At 48.7% G+C, this 26717-nt stretch overlaps 1 protein-coding gene across 1 annotated transcript in view; it reads right to left on the reverse strand.

Moving 5' to 3' along the window:
- The window catches only part of MROH7 (maestro heat like repeat family member 7), a 40417-nt gene that overhangs the window by 9857 nt on the left and 3843 nt on the right, over positions 1–26717 (reverse strand). The window contains exons 2-15 of the mRNA XM_052637921.1: positions 20957–21030; positions 19690–19773; positions 18712–18791; positions 18281–18410; positions 16137–16232; positions 15521–15625; positions 15173–15308; positions 12114–12226; positions 11533–11709; positions 11045–11199; positions 8524–8662; positions 6116–6306; positions 4796–4933; positions 2671–2785 (exon numbers count right to left, since the gene is read on the reverse strand). Of these exons, the coding sequence (XP_052493881.1) occupies positions 2671–2785; positions 4796–4933; positions 6116–6306; positions 8524–8662; positions 11045–11199; positions 11533–11709; positions 12114–12226; positions 15173–15308; positions 15521–15625; positions 16137–16232; positions 18281–18410; positions 18712–18791; positions 19690–19773; positions 20957–21030 (1733 nt within the window). The remainder of the gene's footprint in view (positions 1–2670; positions 2786–4795; positions 4934–6115; positions 6307–8523; positions 8663–11044; positions 11200–11532; positions 11710–12113; positions 12227–15172; positions 15309–15520; positions 15626–16136; positions 16233–18280; positions 18411–18711; positions 18792–19689; positions 19774–20956; positions 21031–26717) is intronic.

Below are 26717 nucleotides of genomic sequence, written 5' to 3' on the forward strand. Positions count from 1 at the left end.
CATAAGCACTTTTCCCATCTGTTCCCTTGCCCTGCATCTACTGTGACGATTGAGACCATGTGTCTATGATGGAAAGAGAAAGCTGGGGAGAGCAAACAGGACAGCTGATGGGGTGGGGGTGGGGAAGGCAGGAAAGGTGGGGCTCCACCTACCACCCGCCCTCCACCCATCCATAGAGCTACACTCAGCTGCCCTGCACCAGGCTCTGGGCTGCGACTAGAGACACAGAAATGTGACAGTCGTAACAGCGACAGAGCTCACTTGGGAGTACTTCCTGCGCTGGCACTTTACATGAACTCACTTACTCCTCATCAAAACCCTATGAGGTGGGCAATTCATTATCCTTGTATTGTAAATGAAGAGAGCAAGGCACAGACAGGTTCAGCAACTTGCCGAAGGTCACACAGCTCCCTTGAGGACTCCACCCACCACTGGGAGAAGCAAGTACCCCTTCAGGCACAGCACGGGGAGTCTAAGGGTGCCGGGAAAGGACATCTGAGCAGCATCAAAGCATCACTGTGAACATGTTGCGCCACCACTTCTGGGGAGAGAGAGAAGGACTTGAAGCTGGGTGAGGACCCCTGTCCCAGGGAGGGAGGGCCACTGCTCAGGGCTCCAGGGGAGTGCTGGAAAAGATTAAGCCTACAGTCCCTGACCTTATGGAAATGCCTCTCCCACAAGGCTAACCAAGGTAGAGGAGCCAGGTGGGCAGAGCTGAATCTCTCTGGACAGCATGAGCTGTGTGACCTTGAAAACTGCCCCTTATCTCACCAACACATGAACATCACAATTCCTGCTTTGTAGGGCTGCTGGGCAGACGAGTGGGGTCGTATACGTAAGAGGTCAGCGTGGTGTTTGGCACATGGCACGCCCTCAAGAAATGACACTTTCCCAATTCCTCACCAGGGTCATGGGGATCCCAGCAGAGCTGAGACTGTAACCTGGACTTCCGACCCGAAGACACATGCATGTCCTCCTGAGGTGACACGTTCTGCTGGTGCCTGCAGAGCCAGGCAAAGTGCTTACCTGGGTACTCACTCACCCATCTGTTTGCCTCTTCTTAGAGGCCTTCTTGGGGCTGGGTCTAGGGATGCCAGGCATACATGATGTGGCTCCTGTTCCCCAGGCTCACAGTCCACTGGGGAGGCAGTGCTGGAATTGCCATGCTGCCCCTGTCCACCTGGCTGTCTTTACTCAAGGCCCAGTTCAAATGGCACCTCATCCAGGAAGCCGTCCTTAACCTTCCACTGTCTGAGCAGACAGTGAGCCTCTGAGCCCCACTGTACAGACCCTGGTGATAGCCCAGACCCACTGTGTGCCAGCTAGAATGTCACAGGAGGAGGAAGGGGTGGAGGTTAAGCGAGTGGGTTTTCCAAGTGTCATCGACTAGTGACTGGAGAAACAAAATGTGGTATGTACATACAGTGGAATATTACTCAGACTTAAAAAATAATGAAATTCTGACCTGTGTTACAATATGGACGAGCCTTGAAAACATTATATTAAGTGAAATAAGCAGGACACCAAAAGACAAATATTGGTGGTTCCATTCGTATGAAACCTAGAATAGGCAAATTCATAGAAACAGAAAGTAGAGTGGTGGTCACAGGGTCTGAGGGGACACGGGAAGGAGAGTTAGTGTTTAATGGGTAGAGAATTTCAGTTTGGGAAGGAAGATGGAAAACTTCTGAAGATGGATGGTGGTGACGGTTGCACAAAAGTGTGAATGCACGTCACACTGAAGGCACAGCCAGTGAGCTGTACACCTGAAAATGGTCAACATGATCACTAAATATATATTTATTACATCCATAAACACAAGCACACACACAAAGCTATAGAGTGAGTGCGTATTTTACAGCCCAGACGTCTGGCTTTGAATCCTGGATCTGCCACTTACCAAGCTGTGTGGCCTTGGGAAAGGTACTTAAATCTGTGCCTTGGTTTCCTTCTCTACAGTAGGGGATGGAATAATATGTGCATCATAGGATTATTGTGAGAATTAGATGAATCAGTATGTGTAAAGCCCTAAGAATACACCTGAAAGGGAGTCAGTGCTCAATAAAATTGTTGGCTATTATTATTGGCAAGTCTGCCCTTCTGGGGCTGACACTACCAACCTTCTCCTGACTCAACTCTCCCCAGCACCCGCTCTAGTACCCTTGTATCCTCACTCAGTTTAGACGTCACTTCCTCCAGGAAGCCTCCCTGATGTTTCCCTACCCAATACAACCAAGACTTATGTTCACCCACCACAGCCTGAATTGCCCCCAGTAGCACAAGCCACTCTATGGTACCCTGTGATATAACTAGGATGTCCTCTGTCTCCCCTCCCGCACCAAGAACTCCTGAGAGCAGGGCAGAACCAAGTTTATACTTGTGTCTCCAATCTGGTACCTGGTACATGGCAAAGGATGGTGGTTGCCAGGGGTACTAGGGGAGTTTGGGAAGACTCAAATGGGGTGGAGGGATGGAAAGAAGAGAAGAGATAGGAAGGAGGAGGGAGAAGACCCACGAGATCTTTTTACTCAAGAAAAATCATGTTCAGGAAAGACTCTAAAGTATTAAGTACTTATCACACAAGAGAAATGACCAGCAATGGGAACTGAGGCCTATGCTCCTGGGAAGGCCCTGGTAGCCCCTGCCCCGCTCTGGGCACCCAGTCGGTACCTCCACGAAGAAGGCGGTGGCGGTGATCTTGTGCTTCTCGTCGCCTCGCTCCAGGAGCGGGATGAGCAGGTAGAGGACACGGCACAGCTCCTGGCAGGAGTAGTGCACCATGGCCCTGGGGAGGAGGGGAGCAGTGCCTTCAGGCTCTCCAGCCCCAGGGGGCCCGCCGCATGGGGGCCTGGCCCCACACTCAGAACTCTGGGCAAGCCCCAGTCCCCCGTGTTCCCGGATCCCCAGGGTTTTCCACCTGAACAGGATCTCAGAGCCCATTGGATCACACTGCTTTATTTTACAGGTGGGAAAACTGATAGACGGAGTAGGAAAATGTCTTGCCCAAGATCACAGAGAAAATCAGTAAGAAAGACAAGGCTATGACCCCTGAATGTGCAGGACCACTCCAGGAGGAAAAGACAGGAAGGAAAGAATTTGAGGACCCACTCACTAGGCGCCAGGCAGCAAGCCAGATGCTTTCAAGTCCTTATTGCATTTGATCTTTATCATTACCCTTTGAGGCAGGTTACTACTGTTAACCCATTTCATAGATGAGGAAACAGAGGCTTTAAGTGTGAATTGCCCAAGGTCACAGAGCTGGAAAATTGTAGAGCTGGCGCCCCAACCCACGGGTTCCTACTCCAGCTGCCTAGCTCATTCTACGAAGCCAGTGATGTTCCAAGTGTGGCCCCTGAATCAGCAGTATCAGCATCACCTGGGAACTTGTTAAAAAAATGCACATTCTCAAGCCCCCATCCCAGACTAACTGAAATAGAAACTCTAGAAGTGGGGCCCAGCCATCAGTGTTTTAACAAGCCCTGTAGATGATTCGCCCTCAAGTCTGCACTACGCTCTGTTAGTCAGTGAATCCAGAAAAGTGTGTCAGCCATGCATAGAGTCTGGAATAAGACAGCCTGGGTTCAAACTCTGTTACCACTAGCTGTGTCACTTTGGGCAAATCACCCAACTTCTCTGGGCCTCAGATTCCTTATGGGTAACTCTGGGGAAGTAATAGTGTCATTTCACCAGTCATTGCTGTTGTTATTATTCAGTCGTAAGTCACATCTGACTGTTTGCGACCCTGTGGACTGCTGCACACCAGGCTTCCCTGTCCTTCACCATCTCCCAGAGTTTGCTCGGACTCATGTCCGTTGATTTGTTTGATGCCATCCAACCATCTTATTCTCTGTCACCCCCTTCTCCTGCACTCAGTCAGTCATGGTGAGCATTAAATGGAACAGTCTGTGAATAGACAGCTCTCTTCGAGGTGCCTGGAGCATGCAAGTGCTCAGTAAATACTGTTGTATCTTGAGACCCAAGGGGAGCGCACCATCCTGGACACTCAGGCTGCAGGGCTAAGAAGCAGGATCTTCCTGCAGGAACCACATTAGTGAAATCAAGGTGAACCAGCCCCCTATCTCCTTTCCCTAAGGGAGGCTGTGTGTGGCTGAGGGGAAGAGCCCTGATCTGGGGCAGGGGGTTATTTCCCAGCCTTGCCACTTCCAGGCTGTGTGTACCTTTGGTGCATAACTATCCCTCTCTGAACCTTGGCACTCTCCCCTGAAAAAGTGCATTAATAATCCTTGCCCCACAAGTCAGCATAATGATAACAGAAGCAAATGTGTTGAACTCTTACTATATGCAGAGGCTGTTCAAAGTATTTTAATCCTCACCCCAAAGCTCAGAGGTGAGTCCTGTTATTGTACTGCTGATGGGAAAACTGAGACACAGAGAAGGAAAGGAACTCTGCCCTAGGTCACACAGCTGGGAAATGGTAAGCTGGGATTCCCAAGCAGGCAGACCTGCTCTCAGACCACATTCTAAACTGCTCGGCTAGACCATCATTTCTGCATTAGCATGGGAATTAAACTAATACTGTGGTGAGAAAGGTGCTTTATAAATAACCCAAGCAGCTCCACAATGCCAGGTACTGTTACAACCACAGCTCGTAGAGCGCATGTCATCTTTCACATTTGTATTGTCTACTTGCTGATGGAGACAATACTCTGCCGATCTTAGAGAAGAGGTGATAGAGCAAGGGAAGGGTCTTGCCCAGAAAGAGATGCAAACCCAAGTCTGTCTGAAGACACTGAGGTCTCTTCCCTCCCTTTGACCCCTGCCCCGGGGTCCTCACCTGGCCAGCAGGGACACTCCACGGTGGTGGTTCTCTGCCTGCCCCATAAGCTCCCAGCCGCCCTGGTCCTCCAGAAAGTTAGCCTCATATGAGCAGCCCATCTTCAGCAGCAGGGTTTTCACCACTTTGACCACCCAGCTGCCAAGACAAGGGGGGCTGAGATCTCATGTCACCCTGCTCCCAGCAGGCCAGACCTTAATATATAAAGAGCTCTTACAAATAAATAAGAAAAATTCCCAAAAGTCCTATATACAATTAGGCAAAGAACAAGAACAGTTGCTCACAGAAAAGGAAATAGAAATGGCATTTAAACTCAACCACATTCATAGTAAGAGAAATGCAATCTAAAATGACAGCAAAATACCTTTTTTTTTTTAAACTTTCAGATTGGCAAAGATGATGGCAAAGTTGTGGGGAAATGAAGTGTCATATACTACTGGCACGCTGGGTGCTTTAGGAGGTACTTCATTTCCTTTCACTCACTGATCAAGAACTTTTTCCACCATGTCTTCCTGTTCCACCATAATAGTTAAACACAGAAACCTTTTGATGCACCCATTCTACTTTCAGGAATTCATCCTATGTGTACAGTCACATGTAAATATCAAGACATATAAACAGCCTCACTCGTGGCAGCGTTGCTTGTAAAAGGCTGTGAAGCCCCTACATCGAGAGGATCCTGGTTAAGTGAATGGTGGTATATTATAATCTACACAGAGGGATATTATGTGGCTGTCAAAAATAATGAGGCAGCTCTGTGTGTGATGATCTCAAAGATACAGTATATAATAAAAGCAGAAATATGTAACTATGTAAGGTTCACTACCACGGGTGTGAAAGTAGAGAATGAAAACACGTTGGCTTAGCTCTGCATCAACCCCGTCCGAAGGGCAAGAAAGAACCCGGGCCTTATGAAAGAAAACTGGGGTAAAGAGAGGAACAGAGACTGTTTTTACTGTCTTTGAAGATTTTTACTCATGTGCCTATATTAACTGTTCCAATTAACAAGTGAAAATCAAATAGTTCAGCCTTGGTTATAAATCTAATACAAATCATATCTCTAGGGAGGGAGGAGGAAAATTGAAATGGTGATCTCCTTGGAGAAGGCTGATTCCTTGCTGCCATCCAGCCCTAAGCAGAGAACATATACAGCAGATGTTCACAAATAGCTCTCGAACACAACTGGCTCTGTCTCATAACAGTGCACTTCTGTTTTCCTTTCTAGCCGCGGAGCTAATTTCTACCAATCAGTTGCCCTAAAGACTTTAGTAAGAGCCTTTGCTGGTGGCTGTCCCTCTGCTGGGGACAGCAGGAACATACCGAACAGGGACGAAGCCAGGGGTCTGGGCGTCCTTCTTGGCATCCTTGCGGGAAGCCACGCGGCCGGGCAGGCTGAGGCCGATGTGGTAATGGACCTGAATGAGCAGGGCCAGGAGCAGCTGTGGATAGATGCGCCTCACACGGCCCATGCAGCTATTGACGGACAGGAGCTCACACAGGCCACTGGCTGCCTGGAGGTGGAGGGGAAGCTGGTGAGACGTCGCCACCCACCATCCCAGCACTCCTGACCAGGCCTGGGCTGATTCTCTAGGAGGTTGGTCCTCGATCTTTGCTCTTCTCTGGCCCAACATGGGCAAGACCAGATTCCCCCACCACTGCATCCAGGCCCTCTGCGTGAGCCCTGCCCCAGAACAATCACAGCGACACTTTGCTGTTGACACAGCCCTGAAAGAATCATGGTGGAAGGATTTCTACCCACATTTATGAGGTAGAGTCTTGACCCTACTGTGCAGGGCAGGAGACAAGATCAGAAGGGGGAAGGGACTAGCCCAAAGATACCCAGCCCCTCGGGGCAGAGCTGAGGCTTGAACCCAGGTTTTCAGATTACAGGAGCCCTGCCTCTTACTGGTTCATAACATCGGTGCCCAGTCAGTGAGGTGGGGTATCAGTTGCCTCTTTGTTGGGGGCTGTTAAAACTAGACTTCCCTCACTGTCTCCTCTGAGTGACTTGAGGATATGCCAACACACAGTGATCAGAGGAGTGGGTGATGCTCAAACCAAGGATGGAATGGGCGCTGGTGCCCTAGTCACAGAACTCAGTGCTGGGGGAGAGAGGCAGAGAGATTCAGAGGTAAAGCCTGGGATTCGGGGGCAGGAGATCTGGGTCTGAGTCCTGGCTCTACCACTCAGTAGCCGTGTGGCCTTAGGTGAGACCTGGAATGTCTCTGAGCATCAGTGTCTTCCTGTGTTGAGGGGTAATACCACCCGCTCCTCTGTCCACCACGTCTCTGTTTATTGGCTTTCCTCTACCAGATTGTCTTGCTCTCTGCTGAATCCCCAGAAGCTGATGAGTATGCTTGGCACATAGTAGGTGCTTAATGTTTGTTGAATAAATAAATCAACCCAACAAAAACATTTTTTGAGTGTCTACTGTATGCACTGAATTCAGGCATCTCATAGATTAATCAAATGAGCCACTCTATACACACACACTATTGTTAGATCACAACTGGGGTGAACTCTTCCAAGAGAAGTGTGTGATGTGTATGTGCTCAGTCGTGTCCAACTCTGCGACCCCATGGACTGTAGCCCACCAGGCTCTTCTGTCCGTGGGATTTCCCAGGCAAGGATACTGGAGTGGGTTGCCATTTCCTCCTCCAGGGGATCGCCCTCACCCAGGGATTGAACCCACATCTCCTGCATTGGCAGGCAGATTCTCTACCACTGAGCCACCTGGGAAAGAAAGTATAATATGCACAGATTTGATCTGGTCAGAGTGGGCTTCCCTGAGGAGGTGGATAGCTTAAGAGATAAGGGATGAGAAGAAGTTAACTTGGCAGACAGAAATCTAGGTCGCGAAAACAGCATGTGCAAAGGCCCTGTGACCGAAGATAGCACAGTGATCAAGAAGACCTGACAAAGAGTAATGAGGTTGGAGCCAGGCAGGCAAGAGGAGCACACAGCACAGTGAGGCCAGCGAGGGTTGCAGGGCCCAGCAGCACCAGCAGGAGCTCTGTGTTACCCTCAGGGGCAATGGGAAGCCATAGAGAGAGTTGGGAAGAGCAGATGTGCATTTCTCAATGATTTTCTTAGCTGTGATACAGATGGGAGGGGCTGGAGTGGAAGCAGGGAGGTGAATGGGGTGTTATCCAGCTGGCTAGGACCAGGGCGGTGCTGACAGAGCCAGAGAGAAATCTGTCTGTCCACTCAGCCCCCTTCCCACATTAGAGCCCGTTCCCTCTGTGTTCCCAGGGCCAGCCTCTGAGAGTGGCAGAAGATGCGCTTAGACATTTTATGTCTCTAAAAAGAAGAGATGAGTTACCTCATTTAATTTTCATAACTGCCATACAAGGTAGATATTGTTTCTATTTACAGATGCAGAGACTGAGCCTCAGAGAGGTGCGGTGACTTGCTCAGGTTACAAAATAGTAACAGAGCAAGGCCAGTTCTCAGCCTAAGGTATGTGAGTCCCTGGTCATTCAGTCCCAGGCCATTCCAGGCTGCCGTGGTCACTGTAAGTAGCAGCAGGATGGTGCTGCTGGTGGCCCAGTGGATCACAAACAAGAGCCCGGGGACAGACTTGCTCAAGGCCACCCACTTAGCTCCGGGTAGAGCCAGGCACTAGAAGATGGGTGTGCAGAGCTCAGCGAGAACAGGAGGAGGACGTGTTGGGGCAGTGATGGGGCCGCTGGGCATGGGAGGAAGCGGGCAGAAGGAGAGCTCCTCACCGCCAGGGGCACAATGGAGGCCCGGCCCTTCTTGGTCACGGGCTTCTCCTTCAGGCTGGTCAGGAGCAGGTCCAGGAGGTCTCGGACGTCACAGCTGGGCTTGCGCAGTATCAGCTGTCTCCACATCTCTGCTCCATTGCTGACAGGCCAAGAGCAGGGACGGTTAGTGGGGACAAGGGCAGTGGGGCCAACCCTGCTGCCGAATTATTTTGGGAGGTAGAAGGAAAGAAGCCTTTGAAATCGCATCCATGAGTGTGCTGAAAATTTTCTTGAATGATCTAAGAAGCCTGGGGCTAACAATGATCAAAAACCTACTCAGGTACTTTGCCAGGTGTTTTGCTTACAAGTCATGACTTCAGCAAATGTTGAGCATCTGCCATCTGCCAGCAGACCTGAGCAAGATAGTCAAGAAACTGAGGGTCACTGAGTTCTTACAGGGCCCCTCACAGTGGATTGTCAGTCTCATTTTGCAGATGTGGAGTTAAGGCTCAGAGAGGTAAAATCACCGACCCAAGACTGCAGGGCTGATGAGCTACAGAGTCCAGGAGTGACCAGGTCTGATGACTCCAATGCCTGTGCCTGTTCCTCTAGGCCTAGGAGCCCTCGGGGCCTGGGTCTTGCATTTGTCACATAATGTCAGGGAGCTCCCACTCCTGACCCTTAGAAGGTGATACACCAGGGACTTCCCTGATGGGCCAGTGGTTAAGAATCTGCCTGCCAATGCAGCGGACACGAGTTTGATCCTTGCATTTTGGGAAGACGCTGCATGCCACAAGGCAACTAAGTCCATGTGCCACAGCTTGAGACTAGCCCCGCTCACCACAACCAGAGAAAGCCTGGGAGCAGCAGCAAAGACCCAGTGCAGCCAAAAATAATAAAAAATTAACAAAAAAATTAAAAACAAAAAAGAAGGCAGTATACCAGTCAGGGGAAAGCATCTGGATTAACCTGCACCAGCCTATAGGTTCTATCCCGGGGAGGTGAAAAGTGCTGACAGCCCAGGGCACTAAAGGGTTAACAGAAACCTTCCATCCCCCGCCCCCCAATCTGGTTAAGAGTTGAACCTTCCATTAACTTTCCAGCTCTGTTCCCCTGGAAACCTGATAAAGATAGTATGTCAACTATGTTGCTAGGCAACATTGCTTATGGTAAAAATGACCGAATTGGTAAATTGTGTCTGGGTGAAGAAGAACTGCAAATGAACTGTAAGGACCACTGGGGACACTGCTGCATTGAGCTTCTCAGGGTGCAGCGACTCTTGTGACTGAGTTTGTCCCTGTGAGAATCTGGGAGGCAAAGTCCAGAGGGTTATAAGAGACTCGAGTTCCTTTAAAACCCAAGCCACTCAAGCCACGGTAGCACCTACATCTTTTCAACTGGGAGGCCCAGGGCCAATACTAGCATGAGGAAAGTGAGGCATCCAGGTCTCTACATTTAAGGAGGTCCTCACTCTCAGGCATGCACGGGAGTGGCACTTGTGAGCAAGGCCTCCTTAAATCTCATCCCAGCTCTGTCTAATCCTGCACAGGCTGCTGTAAGGATACTGCCCTGTCCTACATCCTCCTGAAGTAACTGAAGTCAGATGTGGTCCTGGCAGTCTTGAGTCTGAATGTTTAGTGGCTCTAAGAAGAAACTTCCCTGGCTTGCAGTGAAGCCAGAAAGGGTTAAATTCTTCTGGGTGGGAGATGGGAGTATGTCACTCCTGCATTGCTCTCCCTGGTTTCTGTGAATGACACCAGCTCTTCTGGTCAGAAGTGCACCCCACTTGCACAGTTCTGCATAATTCTTTTCCACTCACTCTCAACCAACCGCCTTAAGACGTGGATCACACACTTCTGCCTTGTTTTCATTCAGAGGTATGGGAGCATTTCCTCGGCCAGGAGCCTGGAGCAGCCAGATTTGTCTCTCTTGCCCACAAGCTGATCACCACCTGGCCACAGTCCCCTCTGCCATCAGACCAGAGCTCCCTGAAGTCTGACAACATGGAGCACAGGGCATGCACTCAGCATGACTGGCCGCTTTACTGATCTTGCCCACCCATTCGGGGTGAGAATGTGGGTGTTATTTTCTCCTTTTATATATGGGGAAAAACTGAAGCCCAGAGAGGGCAATAAAGCTACCCAAGACCACACAGCATCTGGAGGCAGTTAGAAACAACATTCAGTTCTTTTTCCCATGGCATCATTGAAGAGCTCTGGGCTTGGAGTTGGTCAGATCTGAGTTTAGGTCATCATTCTGCTGCTTGTTCAGTAGGTTCCTAAGGCTAGAAACTTTCTGTGAGCCTCAGTTTCCTTATCTGTAGAATGGGGTTATTACGCTTGTGAGAGAACAAATAAGTGTGCAGCACAGAGCCCTGGCAGGAAGGGCTTAAGGGTCGTCATAAGCAACATCGATCATGGAGGTGGGACCACTGGGAGGGCAAGGGACTCCCCTGGGTAGAAGGAGGGATCCCCAGCCCGGGAATAGGGGGCTGCATCAACTCTCTGAGAGAGAGTGGCTGGAAGCACCCGTCACTCGGTACCTGTCCAATGGGAGGGGACACATGAGCAGGGCGACGACGACCTCGGTCATGAAGGAGCTGGCCAGGAGAGAGACGGGCAGCAGGGCCACCTCGCGGGCCCGCGGCTCCTGGATGTGGCTCAGGCACACGTAGATGCCGTGCATGATTTCGGGGATCTGGGGCGCAGCCAGACAACCAGAGGGCCAAGCGGAGAGGCCAAGGGGGACAGGGGAGCAGGGAGGTGGGAGGAGGGAGAAGAGGGCGATGTGGAAGAGGAGGGCACAGAGAGGAGAAGTGGGGAGACGGGCAGGCACAGCACCTGCCCCTTCCCTGGAGACAGCTTGTCTGCACTGCCCTCCCGCACCCCTCACCAGATAGTTGAGCTCTTGGGGGCTGATAAGCAAGTTGAGAGCATCTAGAACTCACTCACCACCCACCCTGCCCTACCTGCAGGATTAGCGAACCCTGTGGGGTCTCCCAGCCCAGCCCCTGTCCCCAGGGGGCCTTACCACCTCCAGAGCCCTGTGTCGGTACCACTCCAGAACCGAGCTGAGCGTGACCTCCGAGGCTAGCTGCATCATCTCCCCTGAGTCCTTCCCCCGAGCCTCGGAGCCACCTTTCAGCCCTTCCAAGGCTGCTAGCAGCAGGTCCTTTACCTGCTGGGGCCCCAGGAAATCTCCGAATTCCTGAAACAAAGGCAGAGAGATCCTGACACACGTGGGCAGACCCAGAGTGAGTCCTGCATCTATGCACAAACGCCACCAGACACAGGCAGAGGTCAGCAAAGGGACCACATACTCAGTTAATCATTGAGTGTCAAACCCTTTGAAGAACTGTGACAAAAAGAGGGGGTGACATGACCCCTGCCCCTCCAGAACTGGGTGCCACATGCTATGGCACAGACCAGAGGGATAGGGAGCCCACAGGATGGACCTATGTGGTTGAGGAAGGCATGTAAAGAAATATAAGGGGGATTGAGCCTAGAGGGCTGGAAGGAGAGGAGGCGGCACTAGGGCGGGCTGGTGCTGCCCCTCCTCCCTCGCCCCCATCCCCCAGGAAGGCCCAGGGCTAGTGGGCAGCAGGTGGTCACCGCAATCACACGAAGAATGTTCTGGCATGGGCTGACAGGGTTGTAGGGCCCCAGGAAACGCTTGTTGCTCTCATACAGCTCCTTCTTATTGGTCTCTTCCTTATCTCTGGCTCCTGCAAAACGAGAACCTTTTCAGTGAGACCTCACTACCTATTTTGTTTCTTAACTTTTTGCTAAACATGGATGTCAAATGTGCATAAATCGTAGGTAACCAGCATGATAAATCTTCTTGATGAGCACATCCGTGTAGCTCTCACCCAAGTCATGAAACAGAACACAGTCAACAAGCCCAGAAGGCCCTCCTATGCCCCTGTTTCAGACCATAATCCCCCTCCCCAACGCCTATTCTGACTTCTAAATCCACAGATTAGAGCTCCTTGCTGTTGGACATCTTATAAATGGACTCCTACTCTATGTTATCCTTTATGTCTTGCTTTCACTCAACATTTATGTGGGTGAGCTTCACCCATATTGTTGCAAGCTGCGTGGGTTCATTCATCCCCAGTGCTGTACAACGCTACACAGTATGAATATGCTACCATTTACTGGCCTGCTGTTCTACTTCTGATAGACATTTGGGTTTTTCCTAGCTATTATAGGTAGTGTTGATATGAATGTTCTAATATATCAAGTCCATGCTTTTTGTAGGCATGTAGCTAGAAGCAGAGGTTTCCCAGGTGGCTCAGTGGTAAAGATTACGCCTGCCAATGCAGGAGACATGGGTTCAATCTCTGGGCCGGGAAGATTCCCTGGAGAAAGAAAGGGCAATACACTCCAGTATTCTTGCCTGGGAAATCCCACAGACAGAGGAGCCTGGCAGACTATAGTCAATGGGGTCTCAGAAGGGTCAGAGACCCAGCAGCTAAACAACAATAGCAGCAACAAGCTAAAAGTGAAATTGTGTCCTAAGGTGGGTAGAGGTTCTGCTTTAGAGGATATTGCCAAAGTTCTCCACGGTTGGGACCAGTTATGCTCCCACCAGCAGTGTGTGAGAGTTCAGTGGCTTCACATCTTGCCAGTGAATTTTCTGTTCTATTTTTGCTGGGTGTGTGAAAACACCTCTTTTTAAACTGCAGTTCTCTTACCCCTGGTATTCCCAACCTCCCTTTCCTATTTTTTTCTTCTTTCTTTGATACTCATCATCATCTGACTTACTATATATATTACTTCTTTATTTTGTTCATTGTGTTCTGACAACAAGAAGATAAGCTCAACAGGAGGACTACTGATTTTTTTTTCCATGTCCCCAGTGCCTAGAATAGTACCTGCAAATTGGAAATCCTTATTTTCTGCGGAAGGAAACACATTTTAGGCACATTTCCTGAGTTTTATGGTGGTCCTACCTGGATTCCTCAACATGTACAAGATACAAGACGTGGGCATGAGGAAGGGTCATTGAGGCAGAATAGCACACAGACCAAGCAAGCAGGTTGTCTGCAAAAAGAAGGAGCTTGAGGCCTGATTTCAGGCAGTGTGCGTGCATGCTAAATCGCTTCAGTCATGTCCAACTCTTTGTGATCTCATGGACGTAGCTCACCAGGCTCTTGTGTCCGTAGGATTCTCCAGGAAGAGTGCTGGAGCGGGTTGCCGTGCCCTCCTCCAGGAGATCTTCCAGACTGAACCCACATCTCATGCATCTCCTGCACTGGCAGATGGGTTCTTTGTCACTAGCACTACCTGGGAGGCCTAGGTTCAGGCAGACCAAGGTTCAGATCCTAGCTTTGCTGCTTCCTACAGTCCAGAGGCCTGCATAAATCACTCCTTGAGAATCTAACAGTGGGAATTTGTCCTTAGAGTCACCACATAAAATACAAAATACCCATCTGAACTTCAGATAAACCAGAAATTTTAGCAAAAGTATGTCTTAAATATACCAAAAGGTATTTACTGTTTTTCTGAAATTTGTATTTAACTGAGTGTCCGATATTTTTATTTGATAAATCTGGCAATACTAATTGAGTGTATACTTTTCCTGTCCCCAAGACTGAACATTATCATGACGTATATCACCTTTATCCATCACTCAGAAGATCTATGTGGCTCTTGGGAAGAAGGGGAAGTCTCCTAGGGACTAAATCTTTGCCCCAGATGCTAGAGAACAAGAAGAGCAGATATACCATATAGATCCCAAAAGACTGAAACTAATAAGATGGGAGGGATGGGGGGGAAAAAAATCTTTGTTGGTGCGTAATGTGTGGAACGAGCTGGTCATTTTACACATATGATCTCATTTAATCTTCCAAAAAGCTTGTGGTTTGCATCCTACTGTGTCCTTTTTACAAATGAAGAAACCCAGGCCTCAACAAGAAAAGTACTTGCCTGAATTTGTATAGCTAGGAAGGGCCAGAGCTAGGTCTGGTACCCAGGTCACTCTGCTTCCAGAGCCAGGGGACTTTAAACAATGTGCCAGGGTCCCTTGGTTTGGAGCAGAGTTGGGACTCTGGGGAAAGGGGGGAGGCAAGTAACAGTCAATACTGCACACCTCTAGGTGCAGTGAGTGCCAGCTGGGTTTCTGTGTCAGCCCTTACCACATCATTAGCTTCCCGCAGCTCTTTCAGAGATGTTCTCCTGCCTACAGGTTTTAGCCACTCCAGATTCCAAGATAGGACCTGTTCTTTGTTCACTCATCCAATACATGTTCACTGAGCACCCACCATGTGGCAGGCCCAGGGCGAGATCTTGGGCACACCATGGGGAACGAGACATAGCCTGAAATGAACTATAGACTAACAGGGAAGACAGACCGAAAACCAGGGCACTGGGGCTCTCGTTCCTGGCTGCACACGGTGGCATGGGAATGTGAACATGAGAATCACAAGTTGAACTAGGAAGGAACAGAAGAGGCTTATATAGAAGCATTGCTTGAACCAAAATGTGTTTGTCTCCTCTGTCTCCTAGTTCTGTGGGGACTAAACTTCACACTGATTTCCAGACCTCTTTGAACTTTGCACTGGTCTCGTCCATCTCCCACCAGTGCCTTGTTGCCAAGGGTCCACTCAGTTCCTAGGCTGAGTACCTGGCTCAAAAGCCTTGTGTTAGAGGCGCTCCGAAGGGCTTACGTTTTTGAAGCTCCAAGATGGTGTAGAGGATGGTAATGCCGTCCAGAGCTTCACGGCCAGTCCCCTCATCAGGATCCCCGATGCGAACGATGAGCCTCCCCAGAAGAAGCCCCAGTGCCGGGAATCCCGAGGACATCTGTTTGTGTCATGATCTTAGGGACTGAGGCTTATAGGTTCAATAATGCTATACGGTAAATGGTGAACAGAGCTAGATGGCCTGGCCCGGAGAGCTGAGTCCTCTGAGGAGTGAGGCCCACCTAGGAATCTCTGGGCGGATGCATGGGCCCCCTCAGAGCTGAGAACATTCTCCCTAGCAGTCCTCCCCTCCTCCCTCCCAGAGCCACTCACAAGGAAAGGCGGGGTCAGAAGCGCGTGGTTCAACACAGAGACACTGATTTTCACAGCCCGTGCTCTCTCATGGGCCTTCCCAGAGTTCATCCAGGGCCCCAGGGGCTGTGGGGAGAAGGGTACGACTCAGAGCTACAAGCCGGATGCTAGCCTCTGCCCCCTGGATGGGCAGGACAGCCTTCCCCAATTATCAGGAAGCTTCTGAGGGAGAGCATCAAAGCAACCCACCACAGCCCTCCTCCTCTTCTTAGAGCATAGGGACACAGGGGGTCCAGAAGCTGAGGACAGAACGGAAGACCAGAGGGAGGGCGAAGGTCAACGGGAGAGAGACGAAAGGTGGAGAGTCTTGAAGATAGGCGAGAGGCATAAGGACAAGAATTTAGAAAGCAAGGATATGGGAGCAGCTATCACAGGAGTCTCAGGAGGACGGGGGAGAGGGAGAGGGTGAAAGAGAAGGAGTTTGGGACACGACCTGTGAGGGGGGCAGGGAAGCAGAGATCTGGCACAAGATTATATCCTGAAGTCAAATCACTCTTTCTGGGTCCAGACCCCCAGCCTCAGTTCTCCTGAGGCAATTCCCCATCCTCCTCCACCCTTCTCCTCCCTGCCCCCATACCTCCAAGATGCTCTTCAGCCCAGCAGGAGTGGGGTCCTCAACAAAGAGGGCCTTGAGAAGCGTCTGCAGGGCATTCAAGGTCTGACAGTAAAGTACCTGTGAACACGGAGAGGACCAAGTCACTAGGGAGCCTCTGGGGCAGACCCCAACCCCAGGCAACCCCTGATGCGGGTCAGGGGAGGAAGGGTACTCAAGCCCAGGAGTGCTGCTTTCTAGTCCCACCATGTGAGACTAACCTTGGTGTGCGATATGGGGCAACTGGCTTCCCCTCCACGGGTTACAGGTTCTTTATGGAGAGACTGGTAATTATTATCCGTGAACTCCTTAGCTTACAAGGGCAAGAAGAATTACAGAGAATCTACCACGGGCCAGGGGATTGCCTCATAATTGGCACAACTCTATCACTCTGTCCTTGAAGTGTTTTTCTCACTGTGCAAATGAGGAGATGTTCTTTTAAAACTATTTACTTATTTGACTGTGCCTGGTCTTAGCTGTGGCATGCAGGATCTTTAGTTCTTTAGTTGAAGCATGTGGGATCTAGTTCCCCTGCCAGGGATTGAACCCCAGCCCTCTGCACTGGGAACTCAGAGTCTTAGCCACCGGACCACCAGGGAAGTCCCAGGAAGAGACACTTGTCCAAGGTCACGGAACCAAAGTTTCAATTCATGAGGAGCATGAGAAGACGGGTGGGAAAATGCTCAAGAACCGTGAGGGCTAGATCAATGGACAACCAGCCCTACTTGTGTTATTGTCTCCGAAGAAGTGTTCTGATTCCTTTTAAAATCACCACTTCTAGATCCAAACAGATTTTCTAAGTTACCCCTTCCAGGCGTGAGCTCTCTCCTCCCCAGTTGTTTGTTCCTTCCCCAGTCACACCACAGTCCTGAAATTGCCTTAGGAGGGTGCAGGCATGACACCTACACAAGGCTAAGGGGTGTCTATGAGGCCCTCTCTCCCTGCCTCTCTTCTTCCCATCATCTCCACATCTTCCTTCGAGGTCGTCTTTGTCCAGGCTTCCTGAGTCTGAGCACACCAGGCTTACACCACAACCACCAAGGAAGCCTTGTTCACCAACTCCCTCCTCCTACCTGCCCGTCTGCAGTCCATCACTGTGCAGCACTGACCTCTGCTGGCCTGGCCTGGTACTACAAGAAGGCTGCAGGCTCTCTTCCTACCCATCCCTGCCTCCCCTTTGGGTCTCCTCTCAAGTGCTCCACCTCCAAGACTCAGAGCCATCACGCTGCGGCTGGTCTGGCTCCAGCTGCTCTCACCTCAGCCTCTGGACTCCAGCCACTCTGCCTTCTTATCATCCTTGCAGTCATCACGTTCTCTCCGTCCTCAGGCTGCTGCACAGGCCGTTCCCTCGGCCTCTTGCTCTTCCTTCGGCCACCCTCTTCAGCTAGTTAACTCTTCTAAACCTCTCGCCTCTAGCATCACAACCTCAGAACCCCAACACGGTCAGGTTCCCTCCATTTCAGGCTCTTAATAGTATCATGTACTTCTTGCTTGTACCAAGTACTGTTGTAATTCTGCATTTATTTGTATGATACTTTGATAATCTGCCCCTCAGCCCTACAGTATCTCAGCCCTGTACTTCTGGATCAGGTATTAGTTAAAATTTGCTGGATAAAAGGATGTAAGCCTGTGGCTCACTCAGAGCTGAAATATCTCTCCCTAACCTCCCCCACTGACCCCATTCCACATGCAGGGTCTCCTCTGATCACTCTTCCAGGGGCCATCCTGCAGGGGGTTGAAGATGCTCATGACAGCCCCTTGAGGTTCTACTTCTAGGCCTCAACACAAACTTGCCCAGTCTTCAGGCCTTTTCTTCCTGATCCTGGCCACTTCCTGAGTCATGCCAACATCTGCCCACATCCCTTCTCATGGGCCAGAGCCCAACGTGGGCAATGCTTCAGATGAGGGATCCTTTATTCCACAGACTCACTCATTCACCAAATATTTATCAAGTGCTTGCTCGGGCCAGGAGAGGGGAGGTGAATTGCCCAAGCCGCTTAAGTAGGAGGTTGAAGATTCCAGTCTACCTCTCATAATGCCCTTTCTCTCCTGCTGGGAGTCCAGGGACGTGCCTCTCTCTGAGGACACCAGTCAGCCCCAAGGCCCTGCTTGGGAGGGCCCTGCCTCACCTGTAAGGCATCTGCCTTGGCCTGGTCTTTCTCCTGCATGGCCTGCATGGTGGGCAGGGAGAACACACTCTTCACGCACGTGTTCACCAGCTCCGACCGTTCCTGCAAACCCAGGACAGGCTGGGAATGACTGGGGAAGAGACAGAAAGTGAGGGCATGGAGTGAGGGGGCACCTGAGGCTGGAGGCTAGAAGTGAAAGGTGAAGGGCTGGGACAAGGGCTGAGATTCAGATCCACAGAAGGGCGAAATGAGGTGAGGAGGAGGAGGGTGGTGGGGTACAAGTCAGATAGCCCCGGCAGGGCCTGGGCAAGGGGAAGGCGAAAGCCCGGGGACTAGGAAAGGGCCACGCACAGCAGAGAGCCCTCTGAAGATACAGGCAGAGCCTGAGGGTTGGGAAAGGGGCTGAGGTTTGGGAAAGGGGCCGAGATCACCTCAGCCGGGTCAGGGTCTCCATGGCCTGCTGGCGGACGGAACTCGTGAGAGAATCCAGCGGCTCCTCCTGGATCCACTTCTGGATGGGGGACATGGAGGTGTCAATGAGGGGGCAGGCCACGACAGACCACCAATGCCGCAGCCACTCCTCAGGGAATGGGGCCACTCTTCAGCCTGGGCCGGCTCACTCCCTGCCTGGCCTCCAGTGGAGGGAGCCAGCTGACTGCTCTAACCTGGTCCAGAGGCCGCAGTTCAAGGTCTGCAAAACGGGCCTGACGCGCTGCACACATGCAGGGCTCAGCAAGAACTGTTTCAGCAGCCCTGAGGTAGGAAAGTCTAAACCACGGAGCAGCCCCCAAACACTATGCCTGACCCTTGAAAGTGGTCCAGTTGAGTTCCTTTAAAATGTCCTTCCAGTTAGTTCTCACTTTTGATCTAGCACCAACACCCAGTAGGTGCTCAGTTAATGTTAATTAAATCAAAGTATCAGAGGCACGGGTTTTTTTTCTCTCTTTATAGCTAACTATTGATATAATTCTGGAAACTTCAGTGGCTGTCCCAGCCCAGACACTCCGGTGGATAACTGAGAAGTGACTGCATTTAGCAGAAAAAAAGAAAGTTCCTTCGGAAGTTCCCCTATCAGAGGAACTATGTGGGGAAATAACATAATGACTGTTTCCGGGGAGCTAAGATTTTACAGTGAAATAACCTTTGGGTTGTGTCCTCCATTGACACAGGTTTTTTATCAGTCACTTGTGAGATATTAAGAGTGAGACTTAGAGAAGGGAAGTGACTTGGCCAAGCTCCCTCAAGGTAGGTGGGGGGCAGTTCAGGGTGGAGCTGAGACCCAGGCCCAAGTATCTGTGCCTTGATGTCCTCTGCCCACCCCACCCCAACCCCACCTCATCAGTGGGTGGGCTCAGGACTTCTGCCCCCTCCCCACCCTGATGCCACAGACCCGCAAGCTGCTTGCGCACCATCATCTTCTTTATCAGGGTCTTCTTCTCTTCTTCCTTGTCCAGCACATTCTGGCTCTTCTGGAGGCTGAGGGCACTCCCGACCTCAGGGGCAGTAGAGGGCAAAACCACAGGGTGAGAGCCACATGGAGCCCAGCCCTGGGGCTGCCCTTACACCCGTCTTTGCACCCGCCACCTGCAGCCAAGCTGCCTGTTCCTCCCCAGCTGCCAGCCCCCAGCATCAGCTCAAGAGAAGTGAGAAACCGCAAGCGAACTTGGGGTCGGTGGGGGGGTAAAGATTGAGAAGATGGTGGTGGCAGCAGGTTGAGGATAATCCCTGTAGGTCAGATTTGGGGGAAGACCAGATATCAGATTCAGATTGCAAAGCACCTGTCAACTAAGGGAGAAGAGGCAGGAACTGGTGGGACAGAAAGGGTTCCAACACCTCAAGTTGAAATGTCATTGTTAGTGATACCTCGTGAGGGCCTTCTAGCATCTACCCTTTGTAATGACACCCACTAGTCGGATTAACGCATTCTGCTATCGGAGAGGGAATACCAATACAAATGTCCCATTAATGTCCCATTAATTAATGTCCCATTAATCTATTAGTTCTCTTTATCTTAAGGTAGAAGAAGAAAAAAAACATGAAAGAGACAAAATATATTGTAAAGAAAGCAAAACAAGTGTATCTGATGGGCAGTATGGTGGTTTAAAGATGCTACAAGTTACTTCCCATTCCACCTGGCAAGAAGACAGGTTGTATGGCCTGGCCTGGGTGGGCGCCCTGCTTCTAGACTCTGTCTGTCAACTAGGCTCACCCACATTCCGTGTGTTACACTCACTACCAGCCTGTCCAGTCTGCTCCCACTGGCCCTCACCAAATCATGAAGATGCTGGCTTTCTCTGGCCTCCCAAGGCCTGCTACGTGGCCAAGACCTGGGCTGGGCCTGTGTCCTGAAAAGGGTCATTCCCCTTTTATAGACCTTCACAATTCATTCAGTTGTTTAGAACAAAAAAAAACCAACTGTTATCAAGCACTTAGGATGTGCCAGGCACTGCTCTAGATTCTAGGAATACTGCTGAGAATCAGACAGACAAAACTCCCTGATTTATGGAGAATGAATTCCAGTGCGAGAGACTGACAAGAAATAAGACAAACTAATAAAGCCGTAGAGCAGAGAAGAATCCGGCAGAGAAGAGAGAAATGCTGAGGGTGGAGCGGGAGGTGGAGGGAAAGGGCATCCCAGGAAATCGGTGGCAGGAGGTGGTTTGGCAGGAAGCATACCAGAGCCGTTTTGCCGCGATCATCTCTCTGCCCTGGCACCTTTACCAGGCATGAGGCTACTTCATCGAAGGCTCCTGCATGTCACAGTTCCATTGAGGAAAGAAGAGGGAGAGTAAAGATACAGTGCAGCAGAATCCCATCTCCCCTTCCCCATGGGGCTCCTCCAAGCTTTACTTCCCTAGCAGCCAGACTGAGCCCCTATCCCTAAAACCCTTCAGGGGCACCCCGTGTCCCAGACATAAGGCTCGCATCCTTATTAGTGCCTTCAAGGCCCTGCCAGGTCAGTCTCGCCTGCCCACCTCTGCAGCTCACTTTCTCTTACTCTCCCCTCACTCACCATGCTCCCACCATGCTGGCCTCCTTCCAGGCCCAGCAGGCTTTGCTGCCAGGCCTTTGCACAGCTCTTGTCCTCTGCCTGGGCCTCTGCACTGTCGCACCCCCTTGCCCAGGTAGAGGACAAGGTCCGCTTGCCTGCCACTCCTCAGAGCGGCCTCCCCTGACCTTCAGAGTAACAGCAGGCCCACTGTGATCCTGCTGTGCCTCTTTCGGTTCTCTTCTCTTGGTTGTTACCACACTTTATAGTTAAATTCTTACTTGTTACAGTATTGGTTGGCTAAAAGTTCATTCAGCTTTTCCCATAACATCTCACGAAAAAACCTGAATGAACCTTTCGGCCAACCTAATAGATAATTGCTATTTTGTCAGCCCCACAATTCCTCATCTTTCTTCTGGTGGCAAAGCCTCTGTCTTCCCTGCAGGCTATTCATTTCATATAGGTAGGTGAAGCTACGAGGCCCACCCATCACCTCTCTTCAAATAAGGATGGGCTTTACTCTTGAAATCAGTATAATATTATAATCAACTGCTGCTAAGTCACTTCAGTCATGTTTGACTCTGTGCGACCCCATAGATGGCAGCCCACCAGGCTCCCCCATCCCTGGGATTCTCCAGGCAAGAATACTGGAGTGGGTTGCCATTTCCTTCTCCAATGCATGAAAGTGAAAAGTGAAAGTGAAGTTGCTCAGTGGTGTCTGACTCTCAGCGACCCCATGGACTGCAGCCTACCAGGCTCCTCCATCCATGGGATTCTCCAGGCAAGAACACTGGAGTGGGTTGCCATTTCCTTCTCCAATGCATGAAAGTGAAAAGTGAAAGTGAAGTCGCTCAGTCGTGTCCAACTCTCCGGGACCCCATGGACTGCAGCCCACCAGGCTCCTCCGTCCATGGGATTTTCCAGGCAAGAGTACTGGAGTGGGCTGCCATTGCCTTCTCCAATAAATCAACTAGACGTCAATAAACACACAAATGAATAAAGGTGGATCTGGAAACCATGCTTGCTCAGTAAGAGATTCCCATGCCCCCAGCCACAGTGATTGGTCCAGGTGTGGGCACTTGGCTGAGCAGGGCCCATAGAGTCCTTGACTTAAGGCAATGAGGCGAAGCCCAAGGAGAGAGACCCTGGGACATCTTGGCCCCCAACCTTGGCGGCTACTGGAGGATGGAGTCAACAGTGAGCAGCAGAGACATCGCAGTGGTAGTGAATACAGCTAGCACTAAAACCCTGGCTTCTTCTAAGCACCTTTTCCACTAAAGGAAACAAGGCTCCTAGGAGAATCAGGTGATTCTAGGACTCGGGCAGAGAAAGTGCAGGTGAGCCTGAGACAACTTCTACCAGAAAACAAGGAAATGAGCCCAAGAAATTGTGAGAATATGTCAAAAAGACATAAAAGCTTGCTCAAAGAATACTCCTTAGTCAAACGGGGAAAGCTTCAGTATCACAATAAATGATGGTAACAACAGATGATATAGTCTATCGAGTAAACTAAGAAATGATAAGTCCATGCTAATATGAAAAAAGAAATAACTAAATTGAAAGTCTGATGAGAAATAGGATATTTACATAGTTTCAAAAGATCTCTCTAGTATTTTTTGCATATTTATGACAAAGGGGTGAATAATGACTTTACAGTGGAAAACCTTGGCAGCAGCCATTGAACTCGAGTGATCAAAGTGAGCATCACCAGTAATGGAGCAAATCAAAACCATTCACCACCAGATAGAATGCAGTGAGAAAGACCCGGCATCATGTCTACGCTATTCCCACCAAAGATGCATGACGTGACTCCGACCATGAGAAAACACCCGACAAGCCCCAAATTAGGCAAATCTTATAAAACAGCTGGCCTATGATCTTCCAGAGTATCAAGGGCGCGACAGTCAAGGAAGATCTGATGGCTGAGGGAAACAAAACAGACGAGACAGAAAAGGGCAGTAAGTGAGTCTGACCTGGACCCTTTTTTAATAAAGGACACTTCCGGGACAATTGGTGACATTTGAATGGAGCCTAAGGACTGGATGGTAGCAGTGTATCAGTGTTAATTTCCTGATTTTGATAGTTAATCTTTATCCTCTTTTATAAGAAACACATACAAATTCAAGATTGATAGGGTATCATTTAGCAACTTATCAATTCAGAAAAACACTTTATACCGTACTTTCAACTTTTCTGCAAGTTTTTTATTATTTCAAATTTTTAAAAGAATGATGGATAAATAGAGGCATTTTCAGTAAAAATGGAAAGAGTTTGCATCAGCAGAGCTCACTAAAGCAAAAGGGTATACTTCAGCCAAAAGGAAATTAATCCCAGATGAAGGTCTGAGATGCAACAAGCAAACGAAAAAAAAAAAGAGGTTAATATTGGGGTAAATATAAGAACATTAACTACATAAAATAATAATAATGTTCATAGAGTTAAGAAAAAGAAAAGATAAAATTAACATACATTACCAGGAGAGCATATAAATGGGAGAGGAGGCGTTAAATGAGGTTAACACGTTTAAATCATCTGGGAGGAAAATAAATGCATTGACTAGTTTGGACATTGTGATTAATTAAATATACACATTGTAGCTTCTAGAGAATCAGTAACAGACTTTAAGCAGTATATAACTTCCACACAAATAAGGAAGAAAAGAGGGAGGAAAATCAACCCAAAAACCAAAAAAGGAGAAAAAAAGAAATATAGAGCAAGCAAAACAAAGAATACAATTGCTGGTCAACTATAGGCCAATTAAAATTTTTTAAAATTTTAACTCTGCATAATTATATTAAATATGAATGAACTGCGGGTTGGAAACAGTATTACCTAATTCACTTTTCTGATCTGGATGCCCTTTCACTTTCTGTTTGTTTTTGGCTGTGCCGGGTCTTTGTGGCTGTGTGGGCCTTTCTCTGGTTGTGGCGAGCAGGAGCTACTCTCTGGCTGCGGTGCACGGTCCTCACTGCGATGGCTTCTTGCTGAGCTCAGGCTCTGCTAGGAGCTCAGGCTTCAGTAGTTGTAGCAGCTGAGCTCAGCAGGTGCGGCTCCCCGGCTCTAGAGACAGGCTCAATAGTTGTGATGCACAGGCTTGGTTGCTCTGAAGCATGTGGGATCTTCCCAGATCAGGAATCCAACTCACGTCTCCTGCATTGGCAAGTGGATTCTATACCACTGAGCCATAGGGAAGCCCCAGAAACAATGCTACATAAATTGATTTGTAGATTCAATGAAATTCCAGTGAAAATCTAACAGATTTTTATTTAGTTTTATGGAAATTGACAAGCTGTTTCTAGAATTAAAATGGAAAAGTAAAGCACCTAGAATAGGCAATCCCGACAAAGTGGAGGAGTCTCACTACTAAATATAAAGACTTACTCTAAATCACGGTAATTAAAGGCAATGGTTAAGGATGACAAACGAAGGAATAGAAAGAGTCCAGAAATAAACCGACACGTACACAGTCACTTGATTTACCTCAAGGTGACACTACAATTCAGTGGGGGAGATTATGTGTTTTTTCAATAAATGGTCCAGAGCAATTAGATATTCACATGGGGGGAAAATGAGCCTTTTAAATTCCTCTCTCAAACTGTTTCCCAAAATTAATGCACAATGCATTATAAATTTGATGTGAAAGACAAAATGGTAAAACTTATGGAGGAAAATATAACACTATTTTCATAACCTTTGCATACACATATCAGGATTACATAAAGAACTTCCACAAACCAGTAAGAAAAAGACAACACAAATTTTTTAAATGAACAGAAGACTTGAACAGGCACTTCATTATAAAGGATATACAAATTGACAATAATCATATTAAAAGATGCTTAACATCAGTAATCATCAAAAAATGCCATTGAAAACCACATGGAAATGGCATTAGATACCTACACTTTCATGCATTGGAGAAGGAAATGGCAACCCACTCCAGTATTCTTGCCTGGAGAATCCCAGGGACAGGGAGCCTGATGGGCGGCTGTCTATGGGGTTGCACAGAGTCGGACATGACTGAAGCGACTTTGCAGCAGTAGTAGCGGCAGAATGGCTAAAATTATAAAAAACTGACTACCAAATGTCTGTGAGGATGTTGAGCAACTGGAAGTCTCACATGTGAGAGGGTAAATTAATCCAACCACTTTGAAAATTTTGCAGTATCTATTAAAGCTGGACATGTGCTTTTGCTATGACCCAGAAATTCCTCTTCTAGGTGAAAAAGAGTATCTTTGCACTAACATGTACAAAAGGGTTCAAAGTAACTTTATTCATATTATCCAAAGAGTAGAAAAATTCCAATGTCCATCAGAATGAATCAACAAATTGTGGTAAGTTCATAAAATAGAATACTACAGAACAATAATAAGAATCAGCTATGACACGTGCAACTGTGGATGAATCCGCTAGACATAATGTTGGGCTAAAGAAGCCAGAATCAGAACAGTATAAACAACAGCAGTTTGATAGAAAGTTAAAAGAAAAAACAGGCAAAACTAGTCTATGGTGATACAAATCTGAAGAATTGTTCTTTCTGTGACTGTTGAAAACTGAGAGCAATCTTGACCCCTATTTGCCATTTGGCCTCTTTTGCTGTCACAACTTGTGTGGGAGGATCTCCCTACTAGTATCTTCTGCAGAGTCTAGGGATGCATCTTACGATGTGTAGAACAGCCCCCATACACCCACACCCACACCACGAAGATCTGTCTAACACAAAATATCAGTAGTGCCAAGACTGAAAAACCCTACCCGAAGAGCCAACTCATTGGAAAAGACTTTGATGCTGGGAAAGATTAAAGGCAAAAGGAGAAGAGGATGGCAGAGAATGAGAAGGTTAGATAGTATCACTGACTCAATGGACATGAATCTGAGCAAACTCCGGGAGATAGTGAAGGACAGGGAAGCCTGGCATGCTGCAGTCCATGACTTAGCAACTGAACAACGAACAACCCCAGAAGAAGGGGAATTGATTGGAAAGGATCACAAGGGAAGGTTCTGGATGCCAATAAAGATCTGGGTCTTGATCTGGGTGGGAGTTACCAGTGTGTTTATGTATGTAAATATTCATCAAGCTGTACGCTTAAGATTAATAGTGCACTTTACTTATTTTACTGATACATGTTATATATCTTGGAAAACTTTTTGAAAGACAAATACAGTTTGAAAATACATTGTCTTTAAAAATACAAACGGATAAAATTATCTTACTAAAAAACAAAGATTGATCCTAAATAGCCAAAACAATCTTGAAAAAGAACAAACTTGGTAGACTCCTATTTCCTCCTTTCAAACTTACTACAAAGCTGTAGAAACCAGACAGAGTGTTACTGGCATAAGGACAGACACAAAGACCAATGGAATAAAATAGAAATAAATCCTCATATATATGGTCAATTGATTTTTGACAAAGGTACCAAGACCTTTCAGTGGAAAAAGAATGCT

The sequence above is a fragment of the Budorcas taxicolor genome, chromosome 3, assembly GCF_023091745.1.
Source record: "Budorcas taxicolor isolate Tak-1 chromosome 3, Takin1.1, whole genome shotgun sequence".
NCBI lineage: Eukaryota > Metazoa > Chordata > Mammalia > Artiodactyla > Bovidae > Budorcas > Budorcas taxicolor.